This window comes from Etheostoma spectabile, chromosome 10 (genome assembly GCF_008692095.1).
Source record: "Etheostoma spectabile isolate EspeVRDwgs_2016 chromosome 10, UIUC_Espe_1.0, whole genome shotgun sequence".
NCBI classification, from domain to species: Eukaryota; Metazoa; Chordata; class Actinopteri; order Perciformes; family Percidae; genus Etheostoma; species Etheostoma spectabile.
In genome coordinates, this window is record NC_045742.1 from 9534854 (window position 1) to 9555232 (window position 20379).

The window sequence follows — 20379 nt, forward strand, 5'->3', positions numbered from 1 at the left end:
AGGAGTTCGTTAAAGTACGACATGTGGAAATGGCCAATATCTTACTAATTTCGAACTTTTAATTCAAAATGTTGGACTTCTTGTAGGGTTTAGGGTTTGCGCCAATAAGCTTTGTTACGTCTTCACACGCTACATATGTGTACCAAGTTTCGTTAGTTTCCGTGAAACTTACAGCAGGGGCTGGCAGGTGCCTAAGCCTGGGGTTGGTAATGGGGGTACTCACCATTAAATGTTAAGAAGTACAGTATATCCACTGGTTGAATTCCTTTCACAAACTAAATGTGTGAAAGTGTTCCACACACAGTATAGAGACAGTAGAGAGACACACACACACACAGACACACACACACACACACACACACGCACAATATAGCCTGAAATTAATCAGTCATCAGGTCAATTGTAGCTGTCAATGTGGACTAATCTCTCTGTCAGCCTCTTTCACGTTTTCTTCATCTCTTATTCTTGTTTTTTGCTCATCATTCTGTATATACATGAGTGTGTCATAATTACAGTGGGAAACTGGAAGAAACACAGAGCGCACTTCAAGTTCATTACGTTCCAGTTGTCTACCTTTATACTCAAGCGGTTCAAGCTAAGCTACCAATTGGTGGAAAAGCATTAAGATAAAATCCTGAGTAAAAGTAGCAGAGTAAAAAAAATATTAGTAGAAGTAGTAGTAGTAGTGGTAACACAGCATACTCCATTACAAGTAAATGTAATTCATTCAAACACAGCTGTTTTTTATTATTCAGGTGACGTTGGGCAGAGCTACAATGTACAAATAAGAGTGGTAAAAAGTATAATTTGTCCCGCCTAAACAGCTGACGGCAAAAGTCTGTACAGGACACACCCACACAGTCCTGAGGTCTAATCAGTCAATCAATATATTGTCTTCAGAAGTGTGTTATTCAACATTTGTTTTTGGGAAAGAAGGAAAACAAAATTACAATACTTTCAAAGGGCAATACTCCTAGAATCGCAATAAATGGAAATTTAATGCAAATCGAATCGGCCCCCATGTCCAGTGGCTTGAATAGAGTTACACACGCATGCTAAGGTTGATTAAAAAGAGGATTAAAAAAGATCTTTTGGAAATTGATCTTTATGCCTTAATTAAAAAACAAATAGGTAAATCCAACCTTTTAAGGACACCAATTTTCTTTGTGAATAAATAATGTAGTGTAAATAAATAAATGTTTTTCCTTAAAATACAGGGGGCATAAGTATGCACACCCCTATGTTAAATCCCATAGAGGCAGGCACATTTTTATTTTTAAGGTTATTTCATGGAGAAAATTGGTGTCCATGAAAGGTTGGATTTTCAAATTTTTTAAAAACAATTTTAAAATCCACCTGCCACAGTCATTTTTTACTAGCCACTTTTTTTTGTCTCATTTAAAAATCTACCTGCCAAAGTCACTTTTTACCAGCCACCTATTTTGCCTGGACCCACTGTGTCTCTATGACCCTATCCTGTCCTATTCATGGTAGCCTACTCGTGGACATTGCTGTAGGCCTAGTAGGGTGGCCCGCCTTGATAATCCAGCATAAAAGCATAATTTTCTATCCTGGGCTGGGACACACATTCATATGGGTTGATAAAGTACTAATTGGACTTTAACTTATCATAGCCCCGTCCGCTGCAGCGAGCCGAAACAGCAGCAACTTTCAAGTGAAAAAACATTACAGCGTACATTGATGTTAAAATGTCTACAAGTTGGCTGGACAGTCTAAAATGTTTTGCACGATCGTTTGCTGTACGTAAATGTGAGATGTTTGAGTGACACACGGCTCGTCTTCATGTCAGAAACACGGAAAAGAATTTGACCCGTTTTCACTCCCACTTGGTCAGTGGCTGCACGTGGGACTACTGGGATTGTTGCACGTACTGAAAATGCGATAGAGGCCCCCGGCTGTCAAGCAATGTCTTCTAGTGATGTGGGCCCCTGATTGGTCCAGGCCCCTGATTGGTCTTTTTCATCACCTTCTCCTTTTTCCACCACATCTCACTGCCTTCCCTAAAGCTGCGACAACACAACAGTTAAATACCAGAAAGCAGCTTATAGTACCTTTGTTAATAACGTGTGGAAGAATAGGCCTGTTGTGTACCCGTGTGATAATGGTGCCAGCACAACAGAGGGATTACCTCCGGATAATAAGTATGCTGAGCTGACCAATGTGACGAAGGCCCATGTAGTGGGAAATAATTAACAGAGTTAACTGGTCTGCAGGCCTTTCAGCTAGATGTCAGCACTGTGTGGTTCCAGGTAGGGGATTAATGTCCAGGGTTATTTCACTGCGGCTGTAACCAATATCTGTTTTTTGTTTTTATACAGATCTGGTCAATGTTTTGCCTGTTACATTGGGAAAATGCAAGCAATGCCACTCATGCTATTCTGAGCTGCTTTTCAAATCTTAAACAATAATCAACACAGGATGCACTGTCTACTTTGGCTGCATGTGAAGTCCTGAAATAGTTGAACCACATTGTGTCAGAACAGTGTCTAGGTCTTGAGGTCATGAACTTTTGGCTTTTTGTCTATAAGCAGGAGTTCAAGCACACTGTAGACATTTTTGTTGCATTCAAATAATTTCAAGGTCAGGTCAAGTCAGTTTTATTCATTTAGTCAAAACTCACAAATCACAAATTTGCTTGAAAGGGCTTAACAAAACTGTCTGCCCTTAGACCCTTAATTCTGAAAAGCAATTACTCCCAAAATAAACTGTTTAAAAAAAAGGTAACAAGGCAGAATGGACAGGATAGCCAGACATGCATTGTCAATGTCAGACTGGCTGTGAATAGGTCTCATGCTTTCCCAAATACTGTTCTTGCATGTGCTGTCCATTGTGTTTCTTGTGCAGCTATCTCGGTGTAATTCATATGCTGTTTTACATGATCTGCCTGTGTACTTCTATTATTATCAGTTATTGCTGCTTATTGTTGTCATGATGCTTGATTAATGTATTTTAAGCTAATTTGGCTACTGCCTGCTTGCTTTAATGTCATGTAATTCTTAACTGTATTATTTTCCAATGTAACATATCAATTTTATCAATGTTTAACCACGAGTTGCTGCTTGCACTCTATTTCAATTATTGTGTTTCATTTTGACCTTTCCATGTTTTGTACTTTTACTTTCTGGGAGTCCATTGTAACGTCTGGCCAGAGGCTGACAATTTCTGTTACTTTACAAAACCGACTATCCAACTTACTTCACCTCGGTAACTGGCAAGCTGTGTGGAGGAGAGAAAGTAGGTTTAATTTATCCCTTTTTAAAAAACAATGAACGCCTCTCCCCACTCTATGACAGCTAATTTTCACTCCACCTTTAAGTGTGGGTATTCAGAACTGCTATATAACACTTTAGGCCTTTCAACATGGTCCGACAACATGTTGTTCAAACTAGTATAACCCAGACAGAACAGCTTTTAACACTTAAAAAAATGTGAGCAGTGTGCATCAACTATAGGAGGCAAATGATGACAGATGTTAAAATAAACAAACCTGACAAAATACATTAATGATAATCTTGGACATTTTAAATTTGATGATATTATACTAATTTAGAGACAATACAAATTTGTTTGTATTTGTATTTGTTTAGCCACACAATCAAAGTCCCCAGTGTACTGTATATGTCCCCTCCAGAGTTCCCATCTTGATGAACCCAGCCCCACATCTCTCACACTCCTCTCACATTCCCCCTGCAGTATGGATTCCACATAGACAGCTGGCACTGCGGAGAAAGACGAATGTGTTTGTGTTCCCTCATGTGTGGTGGTTTTCAACTTTGTGTCATGTTTTAGTTTTTCCTCCTCTTCAGTCGCACATGCCACAACAAGGAAACCATCTCAGAATTGTTTCAACTCTCATTTGTGATCCTAAAATACGAGAATGAACTAGAATTTCCTGTTTTTGTAGACAGCAGTGAAAAACAAGAAACAGGTAGGCTATACATATTCCTTGCATGTTCCTTCCTGTAATTCTAGATTAAATGGTGCAACCTGCACATGCTAAACCTGTATATGTACAGTATATAGCTTTGCATTACTTAGACTCGTACATCTAAATAAACATAAATAAGAGCTCAACAGAATAAGCACAGTCATAGCTAGACTCTACAGCAATAGCTTACAAAATATATTTCCTAAAGCCGTCAGCCGTAACATCCTGCCCTGGATCAGCCTCCACTTCCTGGTGTCAAAGGTCATCTGTATGTCTGATAGACATCCAAGGACAGAGAGCATGGCCGACTCTCTAAAACATTTCAATCACATTTGAAACTGAGGTCATAATGGAGGTAATTTTGGCTTAGGGTAGCCTTTGTGTTTCTGTCCTTCTGTCTATCAAGTCAAAAACACAAACATATACGTACACAGCTGCACCTGAGTGCTGTATCCACACCCAAACACACACACACACACACACACACACACACGCACGCACACGCACACGCACACAAACAAAATGTCCAATCTGACAGACCGAAGCCCAAAGAAAACAAGGGACTGTGTCTCCTGTCCCAGCAATCACCTTTCAACATCTCATTTGTAACGCCATCAGGAATAACAGCTGGAGGCTGCATGTGTGTGGTAGATGGGGGTTAAATGGGTTGGAAAGGGTCTGACAGAACGGTAGACAAGGGAGAGAGAAACCAGCAGAGACAAAGAAAGTGGAGAGGATATAAATTGTCAGAGAGCGAGATAGAAAGTGACAGAGAGAACAGACAGATCAGAGAGAGACGATGTAAAGGCAGTACAGACAATTAGCTGCAACACTAATAAAGACCTCCCTGTGGACAGTTTTTAAAAGAAAATAGTTCTTGATGAAAACTATTGACTGGAAAGTCTAATGATTATCCAAAGTAACTCAAAACGTGTTTTCATTGGAAAGACATGTTCCAATCTATCTGTATGGTTAAATACCACCAGGGCAGGGGAAGTGTGTTTTCTGTAATTTGAGCAAATTGGCCCTTTAATGGAAATATACACTCTGTATTTCCTTATTGTGACTTTTTAGAAACAAGCTCTGCTAACAGGCTCACAAGCAATCACTAAAATTTACATTTACAATATACTGTATCTGGTATCTAAAAAGTCAGTATGTGGTTGCAAATATCATCAATTGATAACTTCAATCATATCTTTTATCTTGTTTTATTGCTCAAACTAAATCTCATTTGACTTAACTAATTGTGTCTGTCTGTCAATTTGAATATTGTACTGACCTTAACGACTGAAACTCCCTCATCCAATAAAATGCATGTGGTGAACCATAAATAACATCCTGCCACATATGGGGCTCAACGTGCCACCAAATGTAATAAACATGGTAAACATATGTAAAAACACATTTGATGCTTTGCATTTGTGAAGTTTCTCTGCACATTCTTTTATTAAAAAGTTGTGAATGTAATGTTACTGTTCGACAGCAGAGACTTGTAGACAAGCTGGGAAGTTATTTTAAGTCATGGTATCATTTGTAAGGTGGGGATGAACAAAGCTCCATTGATATCACAGTTAGTAGATATCATTCATAATTTCTGGGGTCAAGACCTTAAGAAATTAAATACATATTTTAAACAAATTGATTTTTTATGACTAATCCACTTGATTGGAAAATAAGTGTTCTGAATAAATGTATGATTGCTTGACTGACAAACATTGCAAAAATTGCATGTTTACCCACCAAACCAAGATTTGTTGGGGTCACTTAAAATCTCGCAACACAATAACACAATCATAAAAAAGATATACTGTAAGTGAGTATCTTCACAATCGTTGGATTTAATGTACTATTTAAATGTTTAGTAATTCTACATATCAATATGATTACTGAACAGAGACAGAGTGAGAGACAGACAGAAGATAAAGGAGTGAAAGCAGTGTGTGTTGTCCTGTGGGGTTTCTGGTGTGTTATTACAGTCTCCTCTGGTGTTGGCATGTGCTTTCTCTGACCCTAACACACACACACACACACACACACACACACACACACACACACACACCATGACCCCTCCCAGATCCACTGGCTGACCTTTAACCCGCAGTGCTGTAGCGTTGACCAAACATACCCCAACCCCACTGAGACCACAATACAGCACTGTGGCGCCACGACACACACAATACTGCACTATGTAGGAGAAAGACAGAGAAACTGGGGAACAAAGAGAGTAAGAGAAAGAACAGAGAAGAAAGACACTTTGAAAACTGGAAAAAAAACAACCTCAACTACTTGCTCTGCTACAACATATATTTACCAATATATAACTGCAATGCCGTCTTAGCAAAATCCATCATTATTTTGTGTGCTTTAAAATGCAGAGAAAGCGTAAGCAACAGTTGTGTTGTGTGTGTTGGTGTGAGGGGAACCTAGAAAGTGGAAACATGCGTTTGAACAGCAAACTAAGATGTTTCTCTACTATTCCCCGCATATCTTTCTACCCTGCTGCTGACGAAAACTTACCCCAGCAATCATACTTTCTCTGCATATACAGTACATACTGTAGCACTGTATGCATGCATGCTGTTTGCAGTAAAGTTATTTAAAAAAAAAATCACGCTTTGAAGCTGAACACTGTTCAAACATAAAGAACTTTCAATTTTCATTATTTCACTTAGTGTAACATTCATATATAGCTTAAATGAAGAGTGGATACAAAAATGTGATACTGTCAGCTAATGTGGATCAAGATGATTTTTATAGGATATTGCTACTTAAGGGGAGAAAAGAGTAAAACCGCATGTGTAGGGATTTAACAATTTTCTTCCTCTGTCTCTCACTATTTCTCTCCACAAAGAGTTATTCTGCTATCTTATCTTCTCCTGTTGCTCTTGTCTCTGCTGCACCCCTTCTACAAACACACATCACATCTTCACATCCCAGTGACACACCATCAACCCCTACAGAGTGTGTCCAGACAGCCCCATTACTACCCCACCATTAGCAAAGTTAAAGCAAACATTGACTTTATCTAAATGTGGGCTAATAGCCTTTAACATTTACAGGCCCTGTAAAACTCTGAGGAGAATAGCGGTTCCAGAAGTGGGGTGTGGGGGAAGAGATAACCTGCCCCTAAAAGGTCCCTGGGTTCAGAGTTTATGTCAGTGTTGTTTAATTTCTTTATGTGTAAGTAATGTTACATTAAAACAACTAGCAAAACAGTAGTTTCGCATTAATTACCATTTTCTTTTGTGGATTTCCTGGAAATTGATATGTGCTACATATGGATGGAAACTTGACTGTTGGCAAAGTAGCTTTCAATAGATGAGCTAGAACCCCCTCCTACTTGGGCATATCCTCTAAAAAACAACAACACAGAGACGACACAGCGTAGGGGAAACAAATCACCGTTTTGGATTAAATAGCAAGACACCCTGAAGGCTAAATTCTCACTTGTGCGTCGCATGCAAGAAGCATGAAACACGAACACTGAGCTAACTTTAGCTAGCTTGGCCAAACTGCAAATCAGCAACATACTTAAGAAATCTTACCTGACTTCTCAGGAGATTTGCTATCGCGCGCCAATCTCTTCTATTACTTAGCGATAACTTTGCCGACAGTGCTCTGCTTAGGTATAACGCAAATGTTTATGTAAAATTCTTTTTTTCTCTTCTATCTACAACTGCGACTTCTTCTTATTCTGCTATATTTCTCATACCGTAGAATTCTTTTTCCAATGGACAGTAGTTATGGATGTAAAAATAAAAGCTTTGAAAATTAAATCTGCCAAATATTTATTTGACATAAAAAATAAATGAAATTAGATGTTATTACTATAATTCAAGATGACAGGGCACAGCAAATAGGCAGATCACATGAACAGTTCTCAATATATGCAAGTTTTCCAACTATAGTAGTGTTTTGTTTTTTTAACAAGAATGAAGGCTGAAAATCCCAGAGAGACATCTTACTCTAGACTGTCCATAAAAGACAAATATCTCTTCCAAACTTCTGAAATCAAACAAAATTCACGATAGAAGAAAAAGTAGATGTCTGTTTTTTTTTTTAAGTGACAATCATTCTTTAAATTTTTCATTTGGACGTTTCTTTGGCAGCCACTGCTCTACTTGTCCAAACAGCCAATAAGACAACATTTGGCCCTGACATTAGGATTTAACAAGAGGAACTGAAAGAGTAATTTGTGCCCTTTGAAGCTTCCCTTTGTCTGTTAATCACCATGTATTGAATGTTTCTCCTTTTCTCTCATTCAAAGGACAAAATGATCACCGGTTAGGAATAATAAATTAATCAGCATGACAGTCACTTAAAAAATTTTTTCCTTTTTAATTCTACCTTAAGAGTCGTTGTTGCCAATTCTAAAACCAGCTCATAGACATACAATGTTCTTCCCTAACTTAAAAAATATTGTATATTATTTTGTACCATGCTTAAGAAAATGCACTTTAAAAAAAAACCTCATCCGTGAATGCTAATGAAAAATGTCACCTCTCTGGATCCAGCTCTTTCAATGCAAACACTGAGGCTGGCAGCCAGATGCCCACCACCACCATCAGGCTGTATAATGGTTATCAGCATGTCAAATGGTATTTACGATTAGCTGTTAGCTGTGACTGAAGACGCGTTGCATGCTTAAAAAACAGGAGTGGGGGTGTAGGTGATTTACTGACGTGAGTCTATAGAGTGTCTGTTTACAAGGAGGTAAAGTTGTGTGTTTGAAGCATCTGTCTGTGGTATGCAGTTGTTTACTTTATGAGGAATCAAGATGCTCTCCTCCTCCTCCATTGTTCACATAAAGAGAACAACCAAAACCCAAACTAACACAATGTGTTTTATCACAAAATGTAATTACATGGTTAATCAGTGCTGAACTCAGTGTGTGGGAAAATACAATCAATGTGGGTGTAGTTTAAACACCAACTGACATGATTCATTAAAGATTAACCATTTTTATTCATTCACCTCATCACCAAGGCTAGTGCTTTTCAAACTGAAATACTCAAGGAATATACTATTGATCACCACATCTCAATAAACAGTGATACGGGGCCTTTATAAAAGTATTAATTTATTGATATTAGTATTACTTGAGCTATTTCGCCACTACTTGCTAGGGCTGGACCCAAATATTCGTTCGATGGGTAGGTATTCGATTTTCAATTTTGGGATTAGACTATATATTGTTTTTTAAATGTGCATGCGGGCTAAAATAATTTATGCAGAGCTACGTCGTCCACCTCAGCTAAGAACGGAGAAATGTTGAGTTACAAGCGAGCAGTCTGGTTTTTGTAGACGTCTGTATGGTTGAACTGGTAAATGATAAAATGTAAAGATAATACGGCTGTGCATAATGCCAATACAGCGAGGCACTGGGTGGGCATTAACACACACTGCGTATGTCGTCACTCATTTGTTTTGAATGTCTAAAGTAAAAAATTTGAGCCCAATTAAATTTTGGGAGAAAAACAACCCAACGTCAATCCTGAGGTGAACAATCAGGTAATGTTAAGGGGCGTTCAGACATCACCGCCTCCATCGCAGCTACAAAAAAGGTTTTAAACACTATGAAGGTTAAAAAACAAAAACAAGCACTGATCTACCCAGGATTTAAGAATGTAACAACAGGTGACTGTGTCTTGCAACAACAATGCAGTCGCTTCGCTCTAGCTTCGCTCTAGCTTCGCTCTAGCTTCGTCTCTTTTCTTTCCCTCGTTTTTGGTGAAATTAAGTTGCCTTCAGGTGCGGTCAGAGATGGTGGTTTCCCCTGCTGCTGCTGCCTCCACAGAACCTTTGAATGTTCACTGTTGAAAAGCACCGACCCTTCAAACTCAAAAAATGGTATTCGGTACAGCCCTACCACTTGCTACTTCTTTTCTAGACCTGCAGGTTGAACATTACTCATGCCACAGCCTTTTGGCTTACACTAGAGTTTGGGCGACCACTAGCTCACCCAGCAGAGTGCGCCCCATGTAGGAGTCCTTGGCAACAGCCCGGGTTTGAATCCATCCCACGGCTCTTTGCTAGTTTCTATCTATCAATAATTTCCAATAAAAAAGCCCCAAAAAAATTACACTAGAGCTGAATATCAAGACATTTAAATACGTCAACTTGGACTCTGGGATGGGATAGACATGTATCTAAATTTTATTTTATGAATCCATCAATTAAGGAAACTATAACTGGTATGTAATTGTTAGCTGCACCAAATAATTAAGAATAAAAAAATACCAAATCACAGTTATTATACCTTAAGCACTAATTTTGGCCAAAGACAAGGATTTGTGACTACAAAACATAGGGAAGGAACAGTAGGCCTACATGATTTTTCGTCCGACTGTGGCCTTTAAAGGCACTTTCATTTCCCTCTGTTGTGTTTATGTAGCTCCCCTATCCACCTTCCATTTCTTAATTTGATTTGACGGAAAGACAAGAAAAATCTAGGACATAACTAGAAGAAAAACATCACCTTTGTCTCGTACTTTATATCTCTATGAAAGACTTCCACTACGATCTGAGGGAAAAACTGCATTCAGTACTGCAACAGACATCACTTACACCTCTATTCTGTCTATTCATTTTCATATCTAGTCGTCTCTTACTTTTCTACAAAAGTTTAAAACTCTACTAGTTATTATTTAGTGTTTTCATCTATGGTAAATGTGTGCCTCCTGCAGCCCTTACCCAACCGCAATTCTCTCCTACCCATCATTGTTAGTGTTAGCATGCTAATTACATTCCTAAGTAATGAATGAGTGGGACAGAAGGTTTTAAGTGATTGTGGGCTGTGTGTGCGCCTGTGCGTGCTTACACGTGTTAAGTTATATTCATGGGTAGCGTCTTCTGGTTGTATACGTTTTCAGCATCTGTGTATTCGGTTGTTTACACTCTGCACTGTCTGCAGTGACGCTGCTCTCTTGTCTTTCTCTGTTGCTGCATTTCTGTTTTTGGCAGATTCAGTACAGTGAAGATGCATTTTTAATGTGTTTGTGGCTCTTTACACTTGGTACAACAAATGAACCCTCTCATCTCTGTCTCTTTTTCCTCTCCTTCCCTCTGGATAATGGGTGGTCTATACGAATCAATCACCTGGGAAACATTAACTTGTGTAGACAGAACTTTGCACCGATGTACAAAAACCCAAAGTCATCATCTAATTTCTTGGTCTATCCTTTCTTTGGATTGGGGTGGAAGATGCAGACAAGACAAGGCTCTGATGTGGTGATGATGATCATCGCAGGTTTAAGCAAAGAAAACTCTCTGCTGGAGTACAGTAACTTCAATAATCACATCATCATCCTCTGTGCCCTCTTCCAGTTGTTTGACCGTGAACAATTTAATAGCTGGCTTACGTAAATACCATATGACATGCTTATAACCATCTGACATACACGTGGCATTTCACATCACATGCACAATTTATGTGTGTGTGTGTGCGTGTGTATGTGTGTGTGTGTGTCCTCACACACAGAGGCAAGCAGAAACACAGACATGCACTTAGGCTTGATGTGCTCAGTGCATTCCAACGTTTTTTGGTATAGTCTTCCTCACCTGCCACTTGCCTAATCATCAGCTCCGAGAAAGCAACAGACCTAACAGTTTACATAGATTTTTTCCCTTAAAGACAAAGTCCATTTTTTGAAATGCAACATCTGCTCTTCTAAAATTGGCTTCTTTGATTGATATATGCAAGAAACTGGTCTAGAGGGAAGCTGTTACTGAAAGCGTTTGAAAGCCATGATGTCTCTCTTTCATGGGAAGGCCAAATTCTCTGGCCGGGCAAAGCAGCGAAAGGGGAGGTAACCTTGCCCCCTGTGTCCTCATAAGGGGCAAGATTCCATATCGGCCCATCTGAGCTTTCATTTTCTCAAAAGCAGAGCAGGATACCCAGGGTTTGGTTTACACATATTGCCATGTCTAGCCACTGAGGGACCATAGGCAAACTGGGTGGATGCATATTAATGTTAAAAAAAGCCTCATAAAGTGTTTGGTTCTTAGATGAGAAGATCAATACCACTCTCACAACTGTCAATTCACTAGGATGCTACAGCCAGGAGATGCTTAGTTTAGAGCTGCAGGTAGGCCAAAATGCATTGCAAATGCATACTGCTTGTCGGTGACCCATGTATTCAAGCCCATGTTGTTCAGCTAACAGGGGGGAATGATAATCTCTCAGCTGCTCAGTCTCATGCTCAGTCACACACACACACACACACACACACACACACACACACACACACACACACACACAAGTTCAAACAGCAAGGTTGTGTAAGCCTCTGGAGTGCAGTTTATGCAACTCTAAATCTGCTGTAAGAAGGGGCATAAATGTGGCATCTTTATATCTTTCTGTTCCTCACTATCTCTAGGCTTATGTGTTTCTGTCTTTCTCTCTCGGCCTGCCTTCTGTTCTTTTTTTTGGCTATCCTTTTCCTTCCTTTTTTCCTTTCTTCACCCTTATCTGTATCTCTTCCACTCTCACTCAGGACTTTCTGTCCTGTTCCAGGCCTCCATCTACACATTTTTGTGTGTTGCAGCAGTCCATCAAAGCTCTTAGCTATTCCACTGTTCCTGCATCCATGAGCCAATCGGCACCGACAGTGTAAAACAGCCTTCAGTGCCATTGGATGCTCAGCCCTCCCCACCTCCAAGGACACCCAGAGAAAAGTAACAACAGTACAGAACAGTAACAATCTTTCAGATATCTGGCCTTTTTAGAGGAATCATTTTGCACTCTTTTTTTGAATACAGTCAATTATTTATTTAATACAATAAGCCATAGTGTACTTTGCTGTAATTTTGTGGCTGTTAAAAAGAAGCGGTTGGAAACAACTTCATGGATTTATACAATAGTGGCCTTGCATTTACTGTAACTGAACCTTTTGTGGAAAAGGGGGCTGCTGAGACAGATGAGGCCACAAAAGAGTTAATGTTTACAATTTCAAATCATGTCACAATCTGTCTTATGATATTTTTAACTTTATTGTTCATTGTTTTTACAGTTGCTCTGAGTAACCTATTGCTGGTATGTATCTTTCTCTGGGACATCTCAGCAGTCACCAAGGCATTAATAAAAATGTTTCTCTACATCATTTGTTAGGGTGAAGCAGAGAATGCAACAAGGGCAAAACATGAGAGAATGCTTTTCCACAGTCATTTCTACTAAATTTGTCAACTAAAATATAATTTGTTAATTGAAGACTAGAAATTGTAATTATGTGTTTTATTTTATTTTCATTACCCCATACCTGCCTTAGTTTTGATTCATTTAGGTGTCTTGTGTCCACACAATCCCACTTCTCCCAGACTTCCCGAAGGCTGTCTTATATGTTGTTGTTTTTTTGGGTCATTCTGATATTTAGCTTGATTTTTTTCCAGCTATAGTTGGATACAGCAGACTTACTGTTAAAAGTTTTGGTTTTGTTCCTGAACACCAATTGTCCACGTGCTACTGAGCAAAGCTCTTACTGTAACTCCTATCTGCACAGTAAAGCAGCGGCTAATACTAGATTGCTGTGGCTGTACTTAGCTACTCTCACTACAGCTAAAACTCAACCAGATTGATCAGGGTCTCACACATCTTTTTGTAACTATTGTGGTCAAAACATAGTGTATCAAGCAGCTGTCGTTTTGTGTGCAAAGTTTCAAGAAACAGCTGCTACATTTAATGTGCAAGGCCATTAGCAATTTGCAGTGGTTTGGTGAAAGCTGTGGAGGTAAGCTTTGACAATTTCAGGGGAAATCAAATTACATTGGAAATAACATACCTGCAAGCATGTTGGACTGTAGAGGTCAGTAAGTGATTTTCCTTGAGCTTGACATTTGAAAATGTTCCGAGTTGGATCGTTTTATCTTGATGCAAAATTGCAAAAGTGATCCAGGAATGATATAGGGCTGTGAGTAAATCTTGCAGAAATTCAGAACAAGGGGTTCACCAAAACCCAGCATACCCCTCATTACATTATTTCTCCATTTCTACCACATTATTTCACAGCAGCTTCAGTTAGATTTCTCCAGTGCTAATACTGTATTTTAACCAACAGAGAAGATATGTCAGTCAAGTCAAGTGTAGCCTATCACAAGACAAGGGAGAACTTCAGTTTATATAGGTTCAGTATGGCATGGTGTCCCCTCTGTCCTTCTCGTGCTCTCCTGGCCTTTCTCTCACACCCCTTCCTATAATCTGTTTCCTTCCCTTGTCTATTTCTTTCCCTTCTCTTCCTCACTCTTCCCTGCCTAGTTTCTTTTCTCCTTTCCCTTCTTCCATTCTTTCTCTTTTATCAGCAATTACTACTCCAGTGTTCTTATGTCCTTGAGGCACCCCTTTTCTCTTCTTGACACGATTTTTTTCCACCTCTGTCCTGTTTCCTCCCTTCCACCCTTACCCCCACCTTCTATCTCTCTCTGCAGCCTGCCTTGGTTTCATTGACAGATTGCAGGCAGTGAGGGGGAGGACATGCTGTAGCATTGCACAGCAAACATCCCTAATAGGCTAATCTAATCTCATCTCTTTGCGGTCTACGGGCCTGTGTTTACTTTCGGCCCCATGTCTGCACACTGGCGCGGCCTCGCCTCGCTGAATGCAGCTTTGTTCCCGCTGAAAACTCATCATCGGTGTGATCTCTGGAACGGGCGCCAACTCCACAACCGTCTGCCCATAATGCCTGCAAACTGGGGATTGTTCTCATCCATGAACAGCTTCTGTAGCTGTTATTGTTTGTTTTTATAATTTTTAAGTTTCACTGGTACTTCTTTATCTGACCCTGACCACCGTCCTCCCTGTGGGGTTGTTCAATTTAGATTTTGAGTTAAAATACTAACTTTTTCTCTGCAGCCAACAAGGTAGCATCTTAGCAAAATAAGCAGGAGCTAGAAAACCACACTACAAGTCGGAAACTCACAGGCAAGTGCAACCACACCAGACAGTGACTGAATAACCAGTTGAAGTCAAACGTTCACTGACTTTCTAAAGAGCAAAAGCCTTCTTATCGTAAATTTCACAATGTGTACAGATATCCAAAATTCTGAGCAAATATATCTGCAGCTTCTACTGTTCTCCCAACATAGCTTAACTGACACAGTTGTGTCTGAAATCACAGTCAATCGTACCACCATGTTTTAAACAAATCCTCCTGAGGTTGAAACAGCAATTTGACAGCAAGAATGCAAAAATCTAACTTCACTACAGACTATTTTACTCCATGCCAGGTGAACCTTTGGAAGACTTTTTATTTTACAAGTACTGCTACATAGTGATGGCAGTTGCAGTGAATCATCTTACTGCTGGCATTGATAACTATAATGTTCCGAGTCTCTGTGGAAATCAGTGCTTCTGTTACTCACCCCTGGCAGCAGCAGACATCAGGACCACCTTCAGCAACAGTAAGACCCAGAGAAGCTCCATTTAGGTTTATTTTCAGAAAGAAGAATTCTCAGCCTCTTTGATGAGAAAGGAAACAAGAGAAAAGAATTAAGTTGCTTATTGATGAACAACAGGTGATTTATTTATATGTGGGAAATACTACGTAACTGTTTCCCACTTTGAAGGTGCATGGAAATCTTTTTGATGACATATAACATTGATTCATCAAAACCGCTGTATCATCCACCATCAGAGACTGATTTGTATCTGAAACCCACGATCTTTATTCATTATTTCACATGTTTTTAATTTTAATTTTTAATTTTTAAAATTCTTTATTAATTGCTGCCAAAATACCTGCTACCAAAAAGGAATTACAAAGAATGATTCACTGCCAACTGGCTGACAGCTGGTGAGCATCTACGAGAAAGCCTGCCTTGAATTTAGGAAGAGAGAAAAGTAGTACTAACTTGGTAGAAAATAAGTTATTCCTTAAGAAAAAAAATCAAATAAAAGTCTGTTATTTCTCTAAACAAAACAGAGACCTGTATGAAGTTTCTGAAAGGTAAGAAAGTGAAAGAATCCATGAACTCACTTCCAAAAGGATTCTACTTCATCTTCTCTATTCAGTGTATTTGTCTAAACCTCATTTGGAACTACAAAAGTCAAAATAAAGTAAGGTGCTCATCCCTGGCTGGAAAAGCAATAGCACAGAAGCAGAGGTATGCTGGAAGTCAAAGTATTTTCCTCAGAGATTTATTCTGTCCACCTGTTCACATGTCTCTGCTTACAGGGGTTTTAATCTTTCTGCCACATAAATTCTTCCCTGAACCTTATGAGGTCTTATTTCTATACTTTCACATTCTGTATCTTTGATCAGCATCTGTCAACCTCAGCGTCTCATTTCACCAGAAAACACACTTAAAAGTGGAGGATAGTTGATTTGATTTGTGGCAATCAAGCATAGATTTCCAACGTACCAAAGTCAGGTTTAGACATATTTTTATTTGAATAAGTTGTGTACTTATCTTACTGTAAGAACAATATATAGTCCCTAAAACAGCATAAAAAGCAGCTAAAAGTGGCTGCAAATTAAAGAGTAAACGTTTATGTAAGGAGGCGGACAGCCTGCAACCTGTGGCTGTTTGCTTTATCATCATCCCAAACTGGAGGTCTGAAGAACTTATATTTATCATTTGTTCAAAATCAATAACTGACATGCCTATTTTTTTTTAAACAGTTTATTTGCATTCAGTGGCAAAACTTTACCTTAAGTAACAACTTCTGTAGATTAATACCGTTGAAGATTATATAGGAATATGAAATACATTTTACTCTAAATTAAATATTTATCAGGAAAAAAACTATATTATGTAACCTGAAAAGACATGAGATAATATAAGTTCACTTTAAACTGATTCTAAAATGCGACACACAAGCATTAATACCTTGAGGATACATTATAACCTAAACATTACAATATAACAATTACTTTGGCTTATTAATAATGTCGGACTTACTGTAAAAGAGTGACGAGATCTCCACAGTCTGTTACCCTCTGATGACCTGCACGTATACCATGCCTTTCTCCAGAAAACAGCCCTTCGCCTCCTCTCCAATGGTTTTAAGATTGCGATAACTTAATCCGTGATTCAAACCAACAAGCATTTACATACGTCTGTCTGCCGAAACGCCAACTTGTAGTGAATGAAGTCGACTTTGCTAAAGTGTACAAAGTAGGCTTCAGCGGCGCGAGCGAAAAATATGAGAGTAAATGTAGGAAAAAATAGCTAAAATAGACAGGCTAAAGTCAAACACGTGAAGCTGTTGTAGTATTTCTGAATGACAGTCCGCATGTAAGGCGCTCGAGGAACACCACTCACAGAACCGGGAAAAGGAAAAACTAGAATATAAGATAAGCCTCTATCTACATTTCCGCCGGTTTGCGTAAGTACCGACACACTTATTTATAAAACGAAAACCTGAATACTGTATCCACTTTGCCTCCAGCAGCGCCTCACCGTACAAATTTTAGCCGCAGGCGAGAAAACAAACTGACTGACTGTCCGAGCACGGAACTTTCAGCCAATCAGAGGGCAGGCCAATCAGACAGCGGACCAATCAGAGAGCAGGAACGTGCTGGACAAATTTGGAGCGGTTAGGGGGGAGAAGAGGAGGGCATTATCTCTAAATTTACTTAAACCATGTCATAAACAGAAATGGTGGATTTCTTTGTGTAGTACCTTCATTCATTTAATAATTCTACTAATAATAATAATAGCCTATTATTATTGTTAGCCTAGCCTATTATTAATAGTAGCCTATAGTAATTAGCTACTTATTAAATAGTCCTAGAAGTAGTAGTAGTAGAAGTTGGAGTAGTAGTAGAGATTTTCCCCCCCCCATTATTCTATTATATTCATGAAGCCTTGTGCATGTACAGTACAGCATTGATTGAGATGTTCAGTACTTTGCTCTGTGGGCCGTGATTAGCATAATCATGGGTCCACACTGCCACCTCATGGCATTTAGACATTATTACAGCCGATTTTATAAGCTCAAGCTCACAGACTGTGAGAAATAAATATGATACAACAGCAAACGTGGTTTGTCTGGATGTCCTGCAGCATTGATGGCCTACAAAGCTAATTGGTATATATAATAACAGATAAAATCTCTCTTTCTCTCAACTAACTAATTACACGTGCACAAACACCCGTGTCCTTTCAGATTGCCTATGATTGACAGTGTGACAAGGTGATTTTTGAGCTGCCCTGTTACAAATGGGCAATTAGTTGTCAGTGGTGAAAAGTAACTAAGTACATTTACTCAACTATTGTACTTACCACAATTTTAAGGTAGTGTTCTTCTGATGCTTTATACTCCTACTTCCACTACAAATATGGTACTTTTTACTCTACTACATGCATTTGATACCATCAATACTTGATACTAGTGACTTTTTAGATTCTGGTTATGCAATAATACAAGATATAATTAACAAATATGTAATGTGATTTTATAGACAGAGACTTTATTGATCCCTTGCTGTAATTCACAAGCTACTGGGCAGTAGTAAAGGATAGGCCTCATCTTTATCAGCTGCATTGAATTGATGCGCATACATATTAATTAAACATTATTTAATAACATAAGAAAATGAAATGCGCCATTCTGCATGATCAGGACTTTTTTGAGCGTATTTTGATGCTAATGCTTTTGTACTGTTAAGTCAAATGTGGAATGAAGCTTTACTTGTAACAGAGTGTTGGTTATGATATTACTTTTACTTCAAATATTTGAGTACTTTTTCCACCACTGTGAATTGTCCAGCAGATTTCAATTTCAACCGTCTTTGAGCTTCTGTCTCCTTCTCATTGGTCTCTTTTCCCATCTAAAAAGTACTTTCTGAATGTCAACTCTGAAATCTTTGTTTTAGACTTATATGTATATCTCAGTGTACTCAGATAGCTTGAAATACACAAACATGAAAACATGATCATGCATTCTTGCAGTAATCATTCAATAAAAACTTGCCCGATAAAAATGATCTTCTAAAACTGTATAATAATAGAATATGCTTGTTAAAAACTTATGTAATATCATTCAACCTATGTTTTAATATGAAAAAAATGTGAACCTTGATTATTCCAATTATAAACTACAAAGGCTGCTGATGGCGCAGTGGACATGACACATGCCTTTGGTGTGAGAGATCTGGGTTTTAATCCCACTGCAATACATCAACCAATGTGTCCCTGAGCAAGACACTTAACCCCTATTTGCTCCAGAGGCGTGCAACCTCTGACATACAGTATATAACAATTGTAAGTGAGTTATGTGACATGTAATGTAACGTGTAATGGAAAGCAGCAGTGCCATCTCCTGTTGATAAAGGGAGTAGCACACCAGCATTGCCATCCTGCAGAGGTCTGATCAAGAACAAGCCTAATTATTTACCATTGTGTAATAAGTCCAAAGTTATTTAAGTGGAGCTATTTTTCCTTTTAAACCTGAAGCATAGTTCCTACAGGAGTGCCTTAAATCCCCACTAATACCGTATATTTAGCCCTGAAATCAATCTGACTGTGTTTAATGAAAAACCTATTTACTTGGTAATTGCAGATATACTGTAAGGAAGTCTTTATTGAAGATAATTTAGTCAATGTCAAACTCTTCTACACAAATGCACCTTTTGCTGGCTTGTCCAAGCAAGCTTTTTTTTGAAGATGGCCAAGGTTTAAACATGAAAAATAAACAAAGATAAAAAGAAAACCAAGTAAATGAGTTCAGTTCAGCCCGTGTTTGGGCTCAAAACAACCTCAAGTTTGTGTGAAATGGGCTGATGATATTTTGGGTCATTTAAAATGGCTGTCTTTACAGCAATGGTTTGTTTAAACTGTGAAACACAGCAGAGTATTGTCTATGGCTGTGCTCCAGTTCCGTGGCTTTAACCACTGTGTTTTATTTTACTGTCAGAAGACGGCAGACCAAACTCCCCGGTGTCTCAGAGAGTCTCTGAGCAGCTGGGAAAAGAAATTGTAATGCTACCTGGAAATAAATGTGAGACCAAGTCAAAAAACAGAAAATAAACAAAGTCAAACCATTCCATCCCACATTGAAAGTTCTAAAACTTAAAACTGTGGATAAAAAGAACAACTTTATTTTTGGGAGTCAACAAGTGCAATTATGTCGTGTAAGAATTAACAGTTAAACAGTCAAAATTAAGGTCATAAAGTGAAACTGTGACAGTTTACCGGTGACTAGTAGAGAAAGACTTGTGCATAATGTGCTTTGTGTTAAATGTTAATGACGTCAATCTGTAAAACCCTGATATTCAAAACATGTTCATCTTCTTTCTACGTCTTAAATCTTGCAATACATTGATGGTTGATATATAGAGTAAAGTTATAAAGATATCTTGGGGAGCAATTAAGATAAACAAACACTGTATCACTGTGCAAACATACACATATACGTATATATATACATATGTATACATATGTATATATATACATGTATATATATACATATATATCTATCTATCTATATATAC

The 20379-nt window shown here is 38.6% G+C and overlaps 1 protein-coding gene and 1 long non-coding RNA gene across 2 annotated transcripts in view; one reads left to right on the forward strand and one right to left on the reverse strand.

The window, feature by feature from the left end:
• The window catches only part of LOC116696925 (fibroblast growth factor receptor-like 1), a 69472-nt gene extending 52100 nt beyond the window's left edge, over nucleotides 1–17372 (reverse strand). Inside the window, exons 1-2 of the mRNA XM_032528187.1 lie at nucleotides 16844–17372; nucleotides 15305–15400 (exon numbers count right to left, since the gene is read on the reverse strand). Of these exons, the coding sequence (XP_032384078.1) occupies nucleotides 15305–15365 (61 nt within the window). The 5' untranslated portion in view covers nucleotides 15366–15400; nucleotides 16844–17372. The remainder of the gene's footprint in view (nucleotides 1–15304; nucleotides 15401–16843) is intronic.
• LOC116696926 (uncharacterized) overlaps nucleotides 3909–20379 on the forward strand; it is a 17679-nt gene continuing 1208 nt past the window's right edge. The window contains exons 1-2 of the long non-coding RNA XR_004333863.1: nucleotides 3909–3921; nucleotides 17685–17695. This is a non-coding gene — a long non-coding RNA (uncharacterized LOC116696926). The remainder of the gene's footprint in view (nucleotides 3922–17684; nucleotides 17696–20379) is intronic.